This window comes from Mangifera indica, chromosome 5 (genome assembly GCF_011075055.1).
Source record: "Mangifera indica cultivar Alphonso chromosome 5, CATAS_Mindica_2.1, whole genome shotgun sequence".
NCBI lineage: Eukaryota > Viridiplantae > Streptophyta > Magnoliopsida > Sapindales > Anacardiaceae > Mangifera > Mangifera indica.
The window spans coordinates 18,193,679-18,209,710 of NC_058141.1; the positions used below are offsets into that span (position 1 = coordinate 18,193,679).

General features: G+C 34.4%; 2 protein-coding genes and 1 pseudogene across 2 annotated transcripts; all 3 read left to right on the forward strand.

Annotated features, from left to right (window-relative positions):
- The first annotated feature begins 3,778 nt into the window (after positions 1 to 3,778).
- LOC123216243 (probable L-gulonolactone oxidase 6) lies at positions 3,779 to 6,446 on the forward strand. Its single transcript, XM_044636644.1, has 4 exons — positions 3,779 to 4,535; positions 4,920 to 5,175; positions 5,294 to 5,395; positions 5,486 to 6,446. The coding sequence occupies exons 1-4, from the start codon at positions 3,846 to 3,848 to the stop codon at positions 6,196 to 6,198; spliced, it is 1,761 nt and encodes a 586-aa protein (XP_044492579.1). The 5' UTR covers positions 3,779 to 3,845; the 3' UTR covers positions 6,199 to 6,446.
- A 2,328-nt stretch (positions 6,447 to 8,774) lies between these two features.
- On the forward strand, positions 8,775 to 11,301 carry LOC123216424 (annotated as a pseudogene).
- A 218-nt stretch (positions 11,302 to 11,519) lies between these two features.
- LOC123217041 (heterogeneous nuclear ribonucleoprotein Q-like) lies at positions 11,520 to 15,878 on the forward strand. The gene is made up of 9 exons (XM_044637783.1): positions 11,520 to 11,674; positions 12,724 to 13,151; positions 13,244 to 13,360; positions 13,504 to 13,644; positions 13,736 to 13,915; positions 14,489 to 14,690; positions 15,026 to 15,204; positions 15,292 to 15,377; positions 15,478 to 15,878. The coding sequence occupies exons 2-9, from the start codon at positions 12,765 to 12,767 to the stop codon at positions 15,608 to 15,610; spliced, it is 1,425 nt and encodes a 474-aa protein (XP_044493718.1). The 5' UTR covers positions 11,520 to 11,674; positions 12,724 to 12,764; the 3' UTR covers positions 15,611 to 15,878.
- The last annotated feature ends 154 nt before the right edge of the window (positions 15,879 to 16,032 follow it).

The window sequence follows — 16,032 nt, forward strand, 5'->3', positions numbered from 1 at the left end:
GTGGTTTACAAAGAGAGTTTGAGAGGTTAATGAAGCGTGTATATGGGTGGGAGCAGAAGTCACTGGTAGGTACCTTTTTAGGAGGCTTGAAAACCAGAAATAGCAGATGAAGTTGGCATTTCCAAGCTGCGAACACTTAAAAAGCCATTGGCTTAGCAAGGATGAAAACGAGCAACTTAACAGGCAACGGAAGTCTAGACGACCTCAACAACAAGAGTTGGTGCCTTTCCCTCCTTAATTCACTCTATCTATCGAAAAAACACAGTCGTTTTTTTCTCTGGCCATGCTAGCTAGCAATGGGATCCAATCCTTTTTGAATGTCTTAGAACATCTCATAAATTTTGGGAAAACACTTCAAACTAAACTACTGTAAGTCCCCAAGAATACACCATGAAAAGACTTCAGGTTTTGTTTGGTGCAACCGTATCATTTTGAAAATTTTTCCTGTACTATTCTTCCATTGCTTTGTGTTTCCACGGTACAATCATTCCCAGTTTTGTTTTCATCACAACTCTCACGTAATATCTTTGAATCCTTCATTATTTAGGTATTTATCACGCACCTTTACATTTCTCTCTTACACATTTGCCGGGGACTATATGAATATGATTATACCCTTATTTGCTCCGCAAATTTACCTCCACCCTTGCTTAGTTAGGGAATTTCCAAGGCCTAAACCAAACAGATTCATCTAAATCGATTGATTCGATAAAAAATCAATTCAATTTCAATTGAATTCGATTAATATACATACAAATCCAACACAAAACCTTTATACATTAGATTCCAACATTAGATTGATTAGCTATTAGTCAAATTTATTTATTCTAAATCCAACAGCACCCTGTCCGCAGATACTAGCATATATTTTAAATTCCATATTTGAGATGATGTAAAGCTAATTTAATTGAGTGACACGATATTATAATTTTGAAGAAGAATAATACAGAATGTGGACTTTCGTTAATAATTGAAAGCACAGCCATACCCAACAGTCTTGGGTAGCCCCAAAAAGCTATTCAAAATTGGGTCCAAAAAATAAAGAACAATTAGCTAGATATCTGTCATGTTTATTAGTGTAATTACAAAAATATCCTTATCAATTAATACGAATTTCAATTTTAAATGTCCATAAATTATGAATATTATTAAATTATTTATTTCTTGTTCTTTTTTCCATGTTAAACTTCAACTTGGATCAAATTTGAAGACATAACTTGTTTCAAGTTTCCATAATTCAAAATAATAAAAGTAAACAAATACATATACTGCAATCCATTAGCTAGCTCTACACGTTTCAAACAATTCTTAACAATAAACAAAATATTGGTTTCAGTTAATCCAAAATAATAATTAAAAAAAAAAAAGTATTTCGTTTCGTTCATTCAATGGTCTAATTTGCTAAATTTCCCCAAATCCCTGGACTTTTGGCCGCACGAATGGACATAATAATCTTATGTTTCGTGCCTGAAAATTTCAATGGCAGCCTCACAAGCTCTTCGTAGTGGTTTAAAAGCAGGAGAGATTTCATAACTTTCTCTCTCATTTTCCAAGCAGCTATCGCCTGGCTTGCCGGTAGCCAAATATGCACATCTTCCTTATCCAGTTTGGTCCATTCTTTGATCATGGTTTTGTTGAGTTTTCTCAATATACAATCGTCGACAACATGGTCTTCGGAAAATATGACATAACTTTTGCTTTCACAAGGCACGAATAATTCAAAGTGAAAAAAATGCAACATACAAAGATTGGCATGTATGCCGTATTTTTCCAAACTGCCACAAGTATGAGGTAACGTTTATCAGAAGGATATAAAAACCATTCAAAATCATGAATCATCGTTTTGACTTTGTAAAGATTTTCTGGTAATTAAGAAGACAAAATCACGAATAACGAATCAGAATGCGAGTGCCGATCCCATATTGACTTTGAATGGTTTTGGTAACCAATTATCATGATGACAGTAAATGAGTAGTTTCCAAGCAAACTTCGCTGGCAATCATTTCAACAACATTTATGATTTATCTGTAGAAACAATATTTACATCAATAATTATGTGACTCAGCCATTTCTTTAACCTATTTTAATGAACTCGACCATTCTGAAGTTACCGATATAGTTTTTCGGGCCTGAATTATTCTGTGATTCTCTTACTTGAAATTCCTCTAAAGAAAAATAAACGGATGCATAATTTAAACCCTCACCTTAAATTTGGATTTATAGTAACAAAAGAATAGTGAAGTATGGGTTAACTGATCTCAGTACGACGAGCTTTTACAGTATTGTTGGCCTTTGAAGTCACAGAAAATCACAATGGTAACTCCGTTAAGCTATTAAGAAGCCGCTTCTTTTACACGATAAGACTTTCAGATCGAAGGCACGACATTCAATGTTGTCGGCGGATCAAATCATTAATAAACGTAGAAAGCCTGCTACTCATGCCCTGTCAAACATTTTCAGGGCAAATACGTGTTGACTGTAGGTAAAGATATGCTACTCATGCCCTGTCAAATTCCCAGGTTCAATCTAATCAAAATTACCAATGGGACAAAAGACTTTCTCCACTAAAAGGATATATGTTAATTATTGAAGTGCCAAATTCTTTTTTAATAAATCATTAAAATTAATAAAATTTATTAATTTTAAAAATAAAATTATCATTTAATATTTAATATTAAAAGATATAAAAATTTATATGATTTTCTCTTTTTAATTTAAAAAACTAATAATATTTTTAAAATTAAATTTTAAAAAATTATAATTTGTTTTCTTGTGATTTTATTTTTAACTCATCATTTTTTAGTAACTGAAATCCGATTATAAGCTCTCTTTCTCTATGTTAACAGTCTTCCACCCAGCACAATCTCTATCAGAGATAAAAATGCTAGAGGAGGGGGAGGTTCAAAGAAGGCGGAGGAGGGAGAGTCAAGTCGCAAGAACAAAAGAATACCAAAGAAATTTTGTCAGAGAAATGGAAACCTAGTAAGGGGGAAAATATAACTTTTTCAAAGTTTAATCTTAAAAAAATTATTAATGTTCTAAACTAATAAAAGAAAATAAGATAAAATTTTATTAATGTTAATATATTACTAATTAAATAATGATTTTACCTTTAAAATTAATTGATTATATTAATTTTAGTAGCTAATAAATAAAAGTTTAATATTTTAATATCCTTAACCGGTATCAATTTGAGAATTCAAGAAATCTTAGGTGAGAATAAGTCCATTAGCCTTATTAATGCCTTATTTTACTAAGCTTTCTTACAATAAACCTTTACTTCTGGTCATTATATAACTAAACACATTATTTAAAGTTAACATAAATATACCGTGTGTCCTTCGGCCAACTTGTAGTTGTAACTACACAACTTTTCGTATTCTCCTGTTAACGTTTAAAATATATTTTATCTGTGGACGAAAATAAGCTCTGCATTTTCTAGCTGTTAATTTGAAGACAAATGAAACATGTCCACGATCCAATCCTGAAACGAAAATAAAAAAGTAATGATGGCAATTACCACCAGAAACCATACGTGATCTTGACTTCAATGCATGCATCCAGCTGTACATGGAGAGGACTGATACCTTAAGCCAATTTTTTAGTGCTGAAATAAAGATACATATGAAAGGTTCTCACACATGGAGTGTTATTTAATTTTTATTTAAAATGATTTAAGTATGTAATAATATATTATTTAGATATTTAATTAGATATTATTGTTACATGAAATGCTTCTACGCTACACAACAATTGATATGTCCAGCGGCTTATAAAAGCCACGTACCTATTTCAAGTTGTATCGAATACATTTGAGCATTGCCAACTTTCTTAAATTTAAATATATGGCAATGCTATGTTCCAAGACCACTACATCTAGGCATCTTTTCCGATCAAAATGTCTTGTCCTATTAGTCTTTATGGTGAGTTGCAGTCCTCCAGAAGACCCCATTCAATGTTCATCAAATAATTCCACCTGCACCATCACAAATTCTTATGGCATGTTCCCCGATCGAAGCGTGTGCAAGGCAGCCACCGTGTCGTACCCTACCTCAGAACAAGAGCTGATTTCTGTAGTATCAATGGCAACAATTGCCAAGAGAAAAATGAAAGTTGCAACGCGTTTCTCTCATAGCATTCCCAAGCTGGTTTGTCCAGATGGAGAAGATGGGTTGCTCATTAGCACCAAATATCTCAATAAGATTTTGAAAGTTGATGCTCAAGCAATGACAATAACAGTGGAAAGTGGGGTGACTTTGAGACAGATAATTGAGGAGGCCACCAAGGCCGGGCTAGCCTTGCCTTATACACCATACTGGTGGGGCTTGACAATTGGTGGGCTAATGGCAACAGGAGCTCACGGGAGTACGTTATATGGTAAAGGGAGTTCAGTTCATGATTACGTTGTTGAACTAAGAATTGTGAGTCCAGGAAGTGCAGAAGATGGATATGCTAAGGTCCGGGTGCTGAATGAGACTTATCAAGATCTTCATGCGGCTAAAGTTTCACTGGGTGTTCTTGGAGTTATATCTCAGGTATAAACGGCTTATTTATCATATCATCAAGATTTTCTTCCCACTAAAGTTTCACTTGATGATCTTGGAGTTATGTCTCTCGGATATTGGCTTTATTAATGACCTGTTTTCTTTTATAAAAGGTCAATGTCAAATGACTATTTTCCACGTAACTTTGATGAAATAAAAATTTTTACCTTTTAAATTTAAAAATTCATTTATATAAAAATCGTTATATCATAACAAAAATAGAGTCATTTTGAACTGGCAAAAAAAAGATTAAAAAAATTCAATTGCCATTTTAAATGAAAAACTAAAGGGAATTTATTTAGTTTAAATGAAAAATTAAAGGTAAAATTTGCGGAAATAATAATATTAAAGTATATTTGCATATAATTTAACTAGGTCACTTTAAAGTTGCAACCCCTCTTCAAGAGATCCATCACGTACCTTATGAAGAATGATTCGGACTTGGGTGACGAAGCGGTTAGTTTTGGAAGGCAACATGAGTTCGCAGACATAAATTGGTACCCCAGTCAACGCAAGGCAATCTATCGAATTGATGACCGTGTTTCCTCTAACACATCAGGCAACGGACTATATGATTACATTCCATTCCGCTCCACCTTGACACCTCAATTGGCGATCGTCAGAACTGCAGGTTTACTAGCTTTTATTCAATTATACTTTTAATCTGGCACCAACTGATTCATTTTTCTGAAATCTGAATATACGGATTTTCTAATCTGTTTGGGTTATTATGCTTGTTGTTTGATCAGAGGAGATACAAGAATCAACAAATGATGCTGATGGCAAGTGCATTGGGGCAAGGCTAGTGACTTCAACGTTAGTGAGCAATGCGTTTGGCTTAACAAATAATGGTATTAATTGCTTCCACTCAAAGCTACATTATTGCCATAAACTGTAATTTGTTATTTCATGGAATAAATTTTGTGGTCATTTTGGAGTAGGTATACTCTTTTTGGGCTATCCTGTAATTGGATTTCAGAATCGACTCCAATCATCGGGGACCTGCCTTGATAGTCTACAAGACACATCGATCACAGCATGCCCTTGGGATTGTAGAATCAAGGGCGAGTTCTTCCATCAAACAACTTTCTCTATTGGATTGTCTGTCGTCAAAAACTTCATTGAAGATGTACAAAAACTAGTTGCATTAGAACCTGAATCATCATGTGGTCTAGAGCTTTACAATGGAATTCTCATGCGCTATGTTACAGCTTCGAGTGCTTACTTGGGAAAACAAGAGGATGCAATAGATTTTGATATCACATATTACCGAAGCAAAGACCCAATGAATCCTAGGCTTTATGAAGATATTCTTGAAGAAATTGAACAAATGGCAGTGTTCAAGTATGGAGGACTGCCCCACTGGGGAAAAAATAGGAACCTAGTGTTTGATGGGGTGATAAAAAAATACAAAAATGCCGAAAAATTCTTACAGGTTAAAGAGAGGTACGATTCTTTAGGGCTCTTCTCCAGTGAGTGGACAGACCAAGTTCTTGGATTGAAAGGTAGGGTGAATATAGTGAATGATGGATGTGCACTTGAAGGATTGTGTATATGCTCACAAGACAGTCACTGTGCCCCTGCCAAAGGCTATTTGTGCAGACCTGGCAAAATTTATACGGATGCAAGAGTTTGTGTTCGAATAATTTCTTAAAGACTCATTTGATTCTATCTGTGAGACAATATATATGTGATCTCTTAATTTCTTAACAACTCATTTGATTCTATTTGTAAGACAACATATATGTGATCTCTTATGGTTAAAGGCTTGAAGCTTCCAAGACCGAGCCTGAGGTTTATCATTTTCTTTTAGGAATATTATTTACTATATCCCAAAATTGCACCTATTTTATAGACTATAGTTGCTATGTCGACAATAAAATATCTGTGTCTTGAAACTGATATACTCTTTAAATATAAAGAAATAAGAAAAAGTAAATTAATATATGATGTAAAATTTCCTTTGTTTTGGGTGTGATGCGTACAGTATATGCTCACACTCACATGAGAGCTAGCTGTCGTGGTGAACTCTTTTTATAAAAGTCTGTGATGGAACACTCAAGATGGCCGAACTAGTCTACAGCTATTTGGATCATATCAAGACCATGATGTAAAACTTAAAGCTTATGATCAGTAAGCCCACTTTTAACCGAAAAAGATTATGCTCAGGACCCATCGTCATCCATAGTTATTCCCGTGTAAGTTATAATTCCAGTAGTATGAGGTAACGTTTATTAGAAGGATATTTATAGCTAGAGAGCTATAAGTGTGGTAACAGTAACAGCCATAAGTATGCGACATTATGATGTCCAAGAAACCATGTTAAATCCTATACACCATGATTCAAACTTCAAAGGTTAGTAAAAACTGAGAAGTAGGGGCTAACTGGCGCTGAGAGACTGTCTTTCATTTCTTCACCCTTGAAAATCAATGAGAAAATTAAGCACAAGGAAAGATATCTGTAGTAACTAGAAAGCAATTAATAGGCATTCTCTTTTACCTTAAGAGGGTGATTGGTTTTATGAATATTTTATTACTAAAATTAAAAAATTACTTTTGAAGATAAATAAACTTAAAGATTATTAGGTATAAATTATTATTATGTTTAATAAAAACAGATAGGTATAAATAATTATTGTGTTTGATTAGAGAGAATAAAAGAATATTAATATATTATTTTATTTAAATATCTTTAGGTATAATTATATTTTTTATGTTATTTATTATATTAATTAAAAATAAGATTATTTTTATAGTTAAAAAATTAATAAATAAATTATATATTATAATAAAATCGAGATTAGTTTAATAATCTTTTAATATTTAAGGTGGAAATAGTAATTAGATTAACTCTTATATTACCTGTCATATCATCATTAATAATATAAGATTGCTGAAATTTTTTATTACTTATAAATCAAACAAAATAATATAAATAATAAAAAATAGATTAGCAGAATAATCTTTAATCCCCCCAACTAAATGCACCCTATAAGTAATTTATGGTGTTCCATATTGCCTCAGGGTCATACCGAGTTGACTATATGTAAAAAACTGGCTTTTGCGGCCTTGAGATAAGCAATTTTAGAGTCAAAGTTCGTCTTCTAGTTCTTGGTTTCCTAAAATTTAAATATTTTAGTCATGCATCTCAATTCTGATTTGCAACGTGAATGTATAATTTATTAAAATTATGATCCGACGAACACGTTTGTTGACTTTCTATTTGTTAGAGAAGAATCTCGCTCACTCTCAACTTCCAGCTTTTCTCAATCAAGCAAATCAAAATATTAATTTGAAGATCAAGTATATTACTCCTAAAAATCAGACTTCAGTACTTCCACCGTGGTCTATATCAATCAATGTGTATGTATATTACCTTCCTCTTTACTATGAGTAAACATTCAGAATGAAATGGATAATCATGTGATTTAATGGCCATAAAATCAAACAGAAATACCTGAGTATAATCTTTTACACTTATTAAGTACATGCATAAGAGGGTGAAAAAGAAAATAAAGTAATGTTTCTCTTAAGCCTGCGTGCACGGTAATAGTAATATTTGAGTAAAGAGAAATTATATTGTTGCCCTAAAAGTAGTTTGAAATGACAATAAAGGGATTTCATGTATAAGATGACACATTAGCTAAAGCCATAACTATCCATTGGTCATTGATTACTGGCAAGAATTGAATTAAAAAGGAGTTTTATCCGCGTAAAAATCCAGCATAAGAATAAGACATGCCGTAACAGATACGCCGAGAGAACCATAATGCAACCACTGACCTAACTTTTTAATGTCATATGCCAATGACTTACCTAACACTTCTATCAAAATTCGATGTGCTAGATCAGAATTAAGCTAACACATTAGCTTAAGCACGTCTCATTCCCTCGTCTCTTTATCTATCATCTCCTCCATTAACAACATTTAAGGTGTTTAAAAAACAACATAATTTGAAGTTTAAATAAAGTAAAACTACGGCCCACCAACTTACTTTTCATCACATCTAAATTTCTCCGATTAACACTGTAAGTAGTTTTTATCAGTGGATTAAAATACAATCACGTTTTCCAGTTGTTAATTATAAATGATGGTAAATTATCTCCAAAAACATTCATGATATTGACTTCAAAGAATGCAATCATACATCCCTTCTTTGAAATCTTTTGATGCTACACAGCTATACATGTGACTAGCAGGTGAAATCAAATACCAACTTTCACAAATATATGGCCATTTTATTCTCCAAAACGACTATATCTCGGCATCTTTTCCGGTCAAAATGTTTGTTACTATTGGCCTTTATCGTGAGTTGCAGTCCTCCAGAAGACCCCATCAATTGTTCATCAAATAATTCCACCTGCACCATCACAAACTCTTACGGAATGTTCCCTGATCGAAGAGTATGTAAAGCAGCCAGCGTGTCATACCCTACCTCAGAACAGGAGCTCATTTCGGTAGTATCAATGGCAAAAATTGCCAAAAGGAAAATGAAAGTGGCAACACGTTTCTCTCATAGCATTCCCAAGCTAGTTTGTCCAGATGGAGAAGATGGGTTGCTCATTAGCACCAAATATCTCAATAAGATATTGAAAATTGATGCTCAAGCATCGACAATAACTGTAGAGAGTGGCGTGACATTGAGAGAGATAATTGAGGAGGCCAGCAAGGCCGGGCTAGCCTTGCCGCATTCACCGTACTGGTGGGGCTATCAGCACAGGAGCTCACGGGAGTTCATGGTATGGTAAGGGAAGTTCAGTTCATGATTACGCTGTTGGACTAAGAATTGTTAGTCCAGGAAGTGCAGAAGATGAATATGCTAAGGTGACAGAGCTGAATGAGATTCATCAAGATTTTCTTGCTGCTAAAGTTTCACTAGGTGTTCTCGGAGTTTTATCTCAGGTATGTGAACGAGTTTGTGTGACTGTGCTATTGGAATATAGCTTAGATGGAATTTCGCGAAACAAACAAGATACTGAAAACTAAAAGAAATATTAATGTATAATTGATATAATTTGTGTAGGTTACTTTGAAGTTGCAGCCCCTCTTCAAGCGATCCATCACCTATCTCATGAAGAATGATTCTGACTTAGCTGATGAAGCTGTTAGTTTTGGCAGGCAACATGAGTTTGCCGACATAATTTGGTACCCCAGTCAACGTAAGGTGATCTATAGAATTGATGACCGCGTTTCTACAAACACAACAGACAACGGTCTATATGATGCCACGGCATTCCGCTCCACCCCTACAGCTGCATTGGCAATGATCAGAACCAATGGTTAGCTCACTTTCAATCTGGTTCTACCTTTTGAAAACTTCTGTAAAATGTAAACGCATGTTTTTCAATTTGTTTAATCAGAGGAGAAACAAGAGTTAACTCATGATGCTAATGGCAAGTGCATTGGTGCAAAGATTGTGACTTCAACGCTAGTGAGAAGCGCATTTGGCTTAACAAATAATGGTATTATGCTTCCACTTAAAAGCAACTATATTGACATCAAATTTTAATTTTATTATTTCAATGAATAAGTTTGTCATTACTTTGGAGTAGGTGTTCACTTTACGGGTTATCCTGTAATTGGATTTCAGAATCGTCTTCAATCGTCGGGAACTTGTCTTGATAGTCCCCAGAATGCATTGATGACAGCATGCCCTTGGGACCCTAGAATCAAGGGCGAGTTCTTCCATCAAACAACTTTCTCTATTGGATTGTCTGTCGTCAAAAACTTCATTGAAGATGTACAAAAACTAGTTGCATTGGAGCCTAAATCATCATGTGGTCTAGAGCTTTACAATGGAATTCTCATGCGCTATGTTAAAGTTTCGAGTGCTTACCTGGGAAAACAAGAGGATGCAATAGATTTTGATATCACATATTACCGAAGCAAAGACCAAATGACTCCAAGGCTTTACGAAGATATTCTTGAAGAAATTGAACAAATGGATGCGTTCAAGTATGGTGGACTACCCCACTGGGGTAAAAATAGGAACATAGTGTTTGATGGAGTGATCAAAAAATACAAAAACGCCAGGAAATTCTTAGAGATTAAAGAGAAGTATGATTCTTTAGGGCTCATCTCTAATTTTTGGACTGACCAAGTTCTCGGATTGAAAGATAGGGTGAATGCCTATTTCTATAGACCCAGAAAATTTTTATACAAATATAAGAGTTTGTATTCTTATAAAATTTTAAAAGCTCATTAACTATTTGTGAACGACAATAAATGATTTACATCAAATTGGGTCTGATTAAATTTTTAAGGTAACCCAACTGGATACTTCAAATATAATTTCGAGTCTGAATCATAAATTGGTTTCTATTTCGAATATGAGGGAACTGACCCGTCTTAGTTCCCTTACTTTTGGAACCAGAACCCATCCTATTGCATCAGACATCCGATGGTTCCAATTTTTCTTGATTTCTTTGCTCAGCCTTTTCTGCATGTACTTTATTGTTGGTATGTGTACAAGAAAATTTAAAAATCAGAAGTTACCTTTTTAAACAACTTTAATAAGAAATTATCGTATTATATGCTTAGCTGTTATAAAAATTAACAATAAAATTATGTTTATAATTCTTATATATAAATAATAATCTATTTTTATATAATAAAATATTATTTTATTTTTAATTTTTAATTATCTAATTATATAATAATACATTATTATTTATATATAAAATTATACATATAATACTATTAAAAAATTAATGTTGTTGTTCATGGTGATAGATTGTTGTTAAATCAGTGTTCTGAAAAATTTTATATTGTTGGAATAAAAAGAAAAAAGAAAAGCAACATATTTTATTTTGTAAAATTCATTTATTTTTGGGTGTGATATCTGGGTTACCGGGTAAATTAATTTAAGTCTCTGGCCCATTATGTATAAATATAATGACGTGGTTGAATTTGATTAGTGTGTTTGTGGAAAGAATCTAGACCCGTTCACAGAATATTATCACTTCCCTAATTAGGGTGTTTGGAAAGAAAACACCTCTTCGGGCTCGTCGGATAAAATTACACAGAAATTTCGACTCCAGACCAGAGAAACAGAAAACAGAAACAGAGAAAGCAAAACCAATAGACCCCCAAAGGAATCTCAACCCACAAAACACAAAAACATTTACTGGTATGCCAAATATCTCACTTATTTACTGCTGTTATCAGCTATATCATTCTGTTTCTATTTCTATTTCATTTCATGTCTGTCACACTCGCGCCAAAAAAAAGCCTCATTTGTTGAGATGACTCCCAACCAATTTTCGGAGCTTGTTCATTTGATTCGGATAATTACTTGCAGTGCAATCCAAATCCAATATGTAAATGACATAGGTTTAGGGTTACTTGCTGTCGGCACACGGCTCCGCTTGAACTCGGATTTAGGGTTTAATATGTGTGACTGTTTCATTGTAAATGTTAAAATTGTGGGGATAAATAAATACCTGGGATCAAATCGATTGTGATTGGTAATTTAGATCAAGTGTGATGAGTTGTGCCGCATTATTTCGAAATTCAGGATTTTCTCATCATTTGTTTTTTTTTTTTTTACATTTTATAAGGGAATCATTAAAATAATATACCATTATAATTACTGGAAATTTTTTTAAAAAAGAAATTTGGCCTCATCTTGTTTTTAAATCTAGCGTTTCAAAAATTGTAAAAACCAAAACTTGACTTAGTCTTAGTGCTTTGGGGCTGGTTGGAGTGGAGTTGATGTTTGGTTCGTATTTTCTCTTGGGAAGCAACAGATGGAATTCAAATGATCTTGTTTCTCTCTTTTTTAATTTTCTCTGTCCAATGCTTCTAAGAAGCTAATCTGAGCCGTAGGATACTAGGAAGCACTGGTCAGTGCTAGGAAGGAACTGCTGGTTATGCAAAAATAATGATAATACTTTTTATGTTTGCAAGTCCTTTGGGTGTTTAATTTTATTTTCCCCATTTATCTGAAAAGGGGGATAAAGAAGATAAGAAAAATCTTCTAATTGCTTTTCTTGTAAATTTAGCTGAGTATTACTCTGTGATAATGTCAATGTATATCCAAGATAGTGGTTGGATATCCATTTCTTATACATGGTCAAAAAATATATATATATATTGTGCATGATGCACATTCTTGCCGGCTGCATGCATTTTCCATAATAATCATGGAAGCTTGAAGATGATTTCGGTGCTGTTCAGGCACTGTTATTGGGTTGTAAGATCTGAGACGTGAAACAGTCATGGCCGAGAGCGCTGAAGTTGATGAGCGGGTGGATCTTGATGAGGAAAATTACATGGAAGAGATGGATGATGATGTCGAAGAGCAGCTAGATGGTGATGGAGAAGATGAAGGTGGAGATGGAAATGTTGAAGAATATGATTACTCAAAAACTGGGGTTGGTGAGAAAGCTCAATCCACAGATGCAAATAGAAGCCACAATGATTCTGAACATGCAGAAGAGGAAGAGAAGCCCACTACTTCCATCAGTGAAGAGGAGAAAGAGAAGCATGACCAACTTCTTGCCCTTCCTCCTCATGGTTCTGAAATTTTTATTGGTGGGCTTCCAAAGGATGCATTGGAAGAGGACCTGAGGGATTTGTGTGAACCAATAGGTCAAGTTTTTGAGGTCAGTGAAGTTATGATTTGTTCTGCGGCAGTTAATCACTTTAATTTTCATTGTCATGTTCCTCATGGATGTTATTTTGAATGCTTTTACAGGTGAGGATTATGAAAGACAAAGACAGTGGAGAAAGCAAGGGTTTTGCTTTTGTAGCATTCAGATCAAAAGAGGTTGCAAAAAAGGCCATTGAAGAGTTACAAAGTAAAGAATTTAAGGTGATTTGATGCTTCTCACAATTTTACATGTCTCTAGGAATTTTTTAGATGTCAGGATGATTTGGTTCTGTGACAATTTCTTCAATTCCTCTTTTACACCATTCTTATCGGTATATTCTTCTTTATAAATATCATCTCTGCAGGGTAAAGTATTAAGGTGTTCCCTGTCAGAAAATAAGAACAGATTATTTATTGGTAATGTTCCAAAGAGCTGGACCGAGGATGAGTTCAGAAAAGTAATCGAGAATGTTGGTCCTGGAGTTGACAATATTGAGCTTATAAAGGTGAAATTTTGAATTAATCAATGCTTTTACCTTGCAAAGGTGAAGTTCAAATTGTTAACGTTGCTAATTCTTATTGTCTTCTTCTATACAGGATCCTCAAAATCCTTCACGCAACCGTGGTTTTGCATTCGTTTTGTATTACAATAATGCGTGCGCTGATTATTCAAGGCAGAAAATGGCAAGTGCAAACTTTAAGCTAGATGGCAATACCCCAACTGTCACTTGGGCTGATCCAAAGAGCACACCTGATCACTCTGCAGCTGCTGCACAGGTAAGGTCCAAGGGAATTAAAATAAATCGTCTCAAGCTTGTATGGTTGCTATCTTACTTTTTCATGATATCTATATAAATTAGGGAAATTTCTTGCATACTGCTGGTGTTTCATACTTTCATACTTTCAGTCTTTGAAATTTAGCCCAGCAAATAGGTGGAATTAAAAGATGTAAAAGAAATTCTGTATTAGAAGATCGATTATATACTTTACTTATTGACATCATTATGTGCCAGAGAGTAATAGTTCATTTTTATCTCTGTCGTCTTCTGTAAAATAAGAAGCTGAAGGAAGGGTAGTTTATCTTTGTCCATAATCTACATCCTGATGTAATGATATTTGATAACAAAGAATATGTATGTATGGATCATGTGGTTTAGTTGCATGCTAAGTGGTTTTAGCTACTACAATTATAGCGAATTGCATACTGGTGAGTTCAACTTTACACTAATTGGTGAAATTGTGAGCCTATGTGTTTGAAAATCTTGTGAGACCATATTTTGCTTCACTACTTACATGATATCATATGGTTGTAAGATGGTGGTCTAACGCCGTGTACATGTTTATTAACAGGTGAAGGCACTTTATGTGAAAAATATACCTGAAAACACTTCTACTGAGCAACTAAAAGAACTATTCCAGCGCCATGGGGAAGTGACAAAAGTTGTTATGCCCCCTGGAAAGTCTGGTAAACGGGATTTTGGCTTCGTCCATTATGCTGAAAGGTCCAGTGCACTAAAGGCTGTTAAAGAAACAGAGAAATATGAAATTGATGGTAATTGTCTAACACATTCACCCAGTTTTGTTTTGTAGAACTAGGGAAACTCAGTGATGAAACTTGTAAGAATCTTCAACTTAAATTTATTTAAGTACATGTCAATTATAATATTTAAAAAGAAAAAAAATTACAAAAAACAAAAATGTCCTCTATATTTGTTATCATGCATTTGTGCTGCTTTTCCTGGTGCTAGTTATAAGAATTGGGTGTGATTTTTCATCTTCAAAATAGTGTCTTAAAATGATGTATTTGCATATTTTAAGAACATTCCAGAGTAACGAAGGTTTTTTGTGTTTGCCTAAAATAATATGTTGAATGGACTTGAACTGTAGGCCAATTGTTGGAGGTTGTCCTTGCAAAGCCTCAGGCTGATAAAAAACCTGAAGGGGTTTATCCCTATAATGCTGGGGTTCATTCAACCCATCTACCTCAGAGTGGGTATGGTGGCTTTGCTGGGAACCTGTATGGTTCTGTGGGTGGTGGATTTGGTGTTGCTGGTGCTTTCCAACAGGTATTTAGGCGTAGCTGGTATTTTATTTCTTTTTTATAGGAATCTTGATTGGTCAAACTGATCTTACAATTTTTCATGCATGAATAGCCTATGATATATGGTAGGGGACCCATGCCCGCTGGGATGCATATGGTGCCAATGGTCTTACCAGATGGTCGAATCGGCTATGTTCTGTAAGCTGCTATCTCAAAGTTGTATATATAAAAAAAAATTAACACCTGGAACTATGAAAATATTTTTGACCTTTGCTTTTGCTATTTGGGGATTGTGCAGGCAGCAGCCCGGAGTACAAATGACACCTCCTCGGCCTCGGAGAGTTGAAAGGAGCAATGGCCCAGGTGGACATGGTGGACGCGGTGGAAGTGGTGATGATAGCAACCGTGGCAGAAGATATCGACCCTATTAGTAGGAAAGTGTAGGAACATGCAATTTTTCAGGAAATCAGAGTACATTGTAGATGGATGACTATTTAAAATAACAAATTCGTTTCTCCCATGTTTCACCCCAATCCTTATTGGCTCTTTTTCCTGGACATTCTTTCCTTCTCTTGGACCCAGCCTCTTATGACAGGAGAATGAAGGAGGAAAAGGATCTTAAGAAGTCAGGAAAGTAGGTGCCTCATAACATAAATGTGCAGGAGATGACTTATAGTTGAGTAATTTTTTCACATCTAATTTTGTTTCTTGGTATTGTTTTATCTGCTCCCAGATAGCTTGTGTTTGAGTTTTACAACCTTTATTCCACATGCAAGTGCAACTTTGGCTCTATACACATCACTCCTTTTCTTCTTGCAGGGTAGGGTTATTTCTTAAAATAAATACTACATTT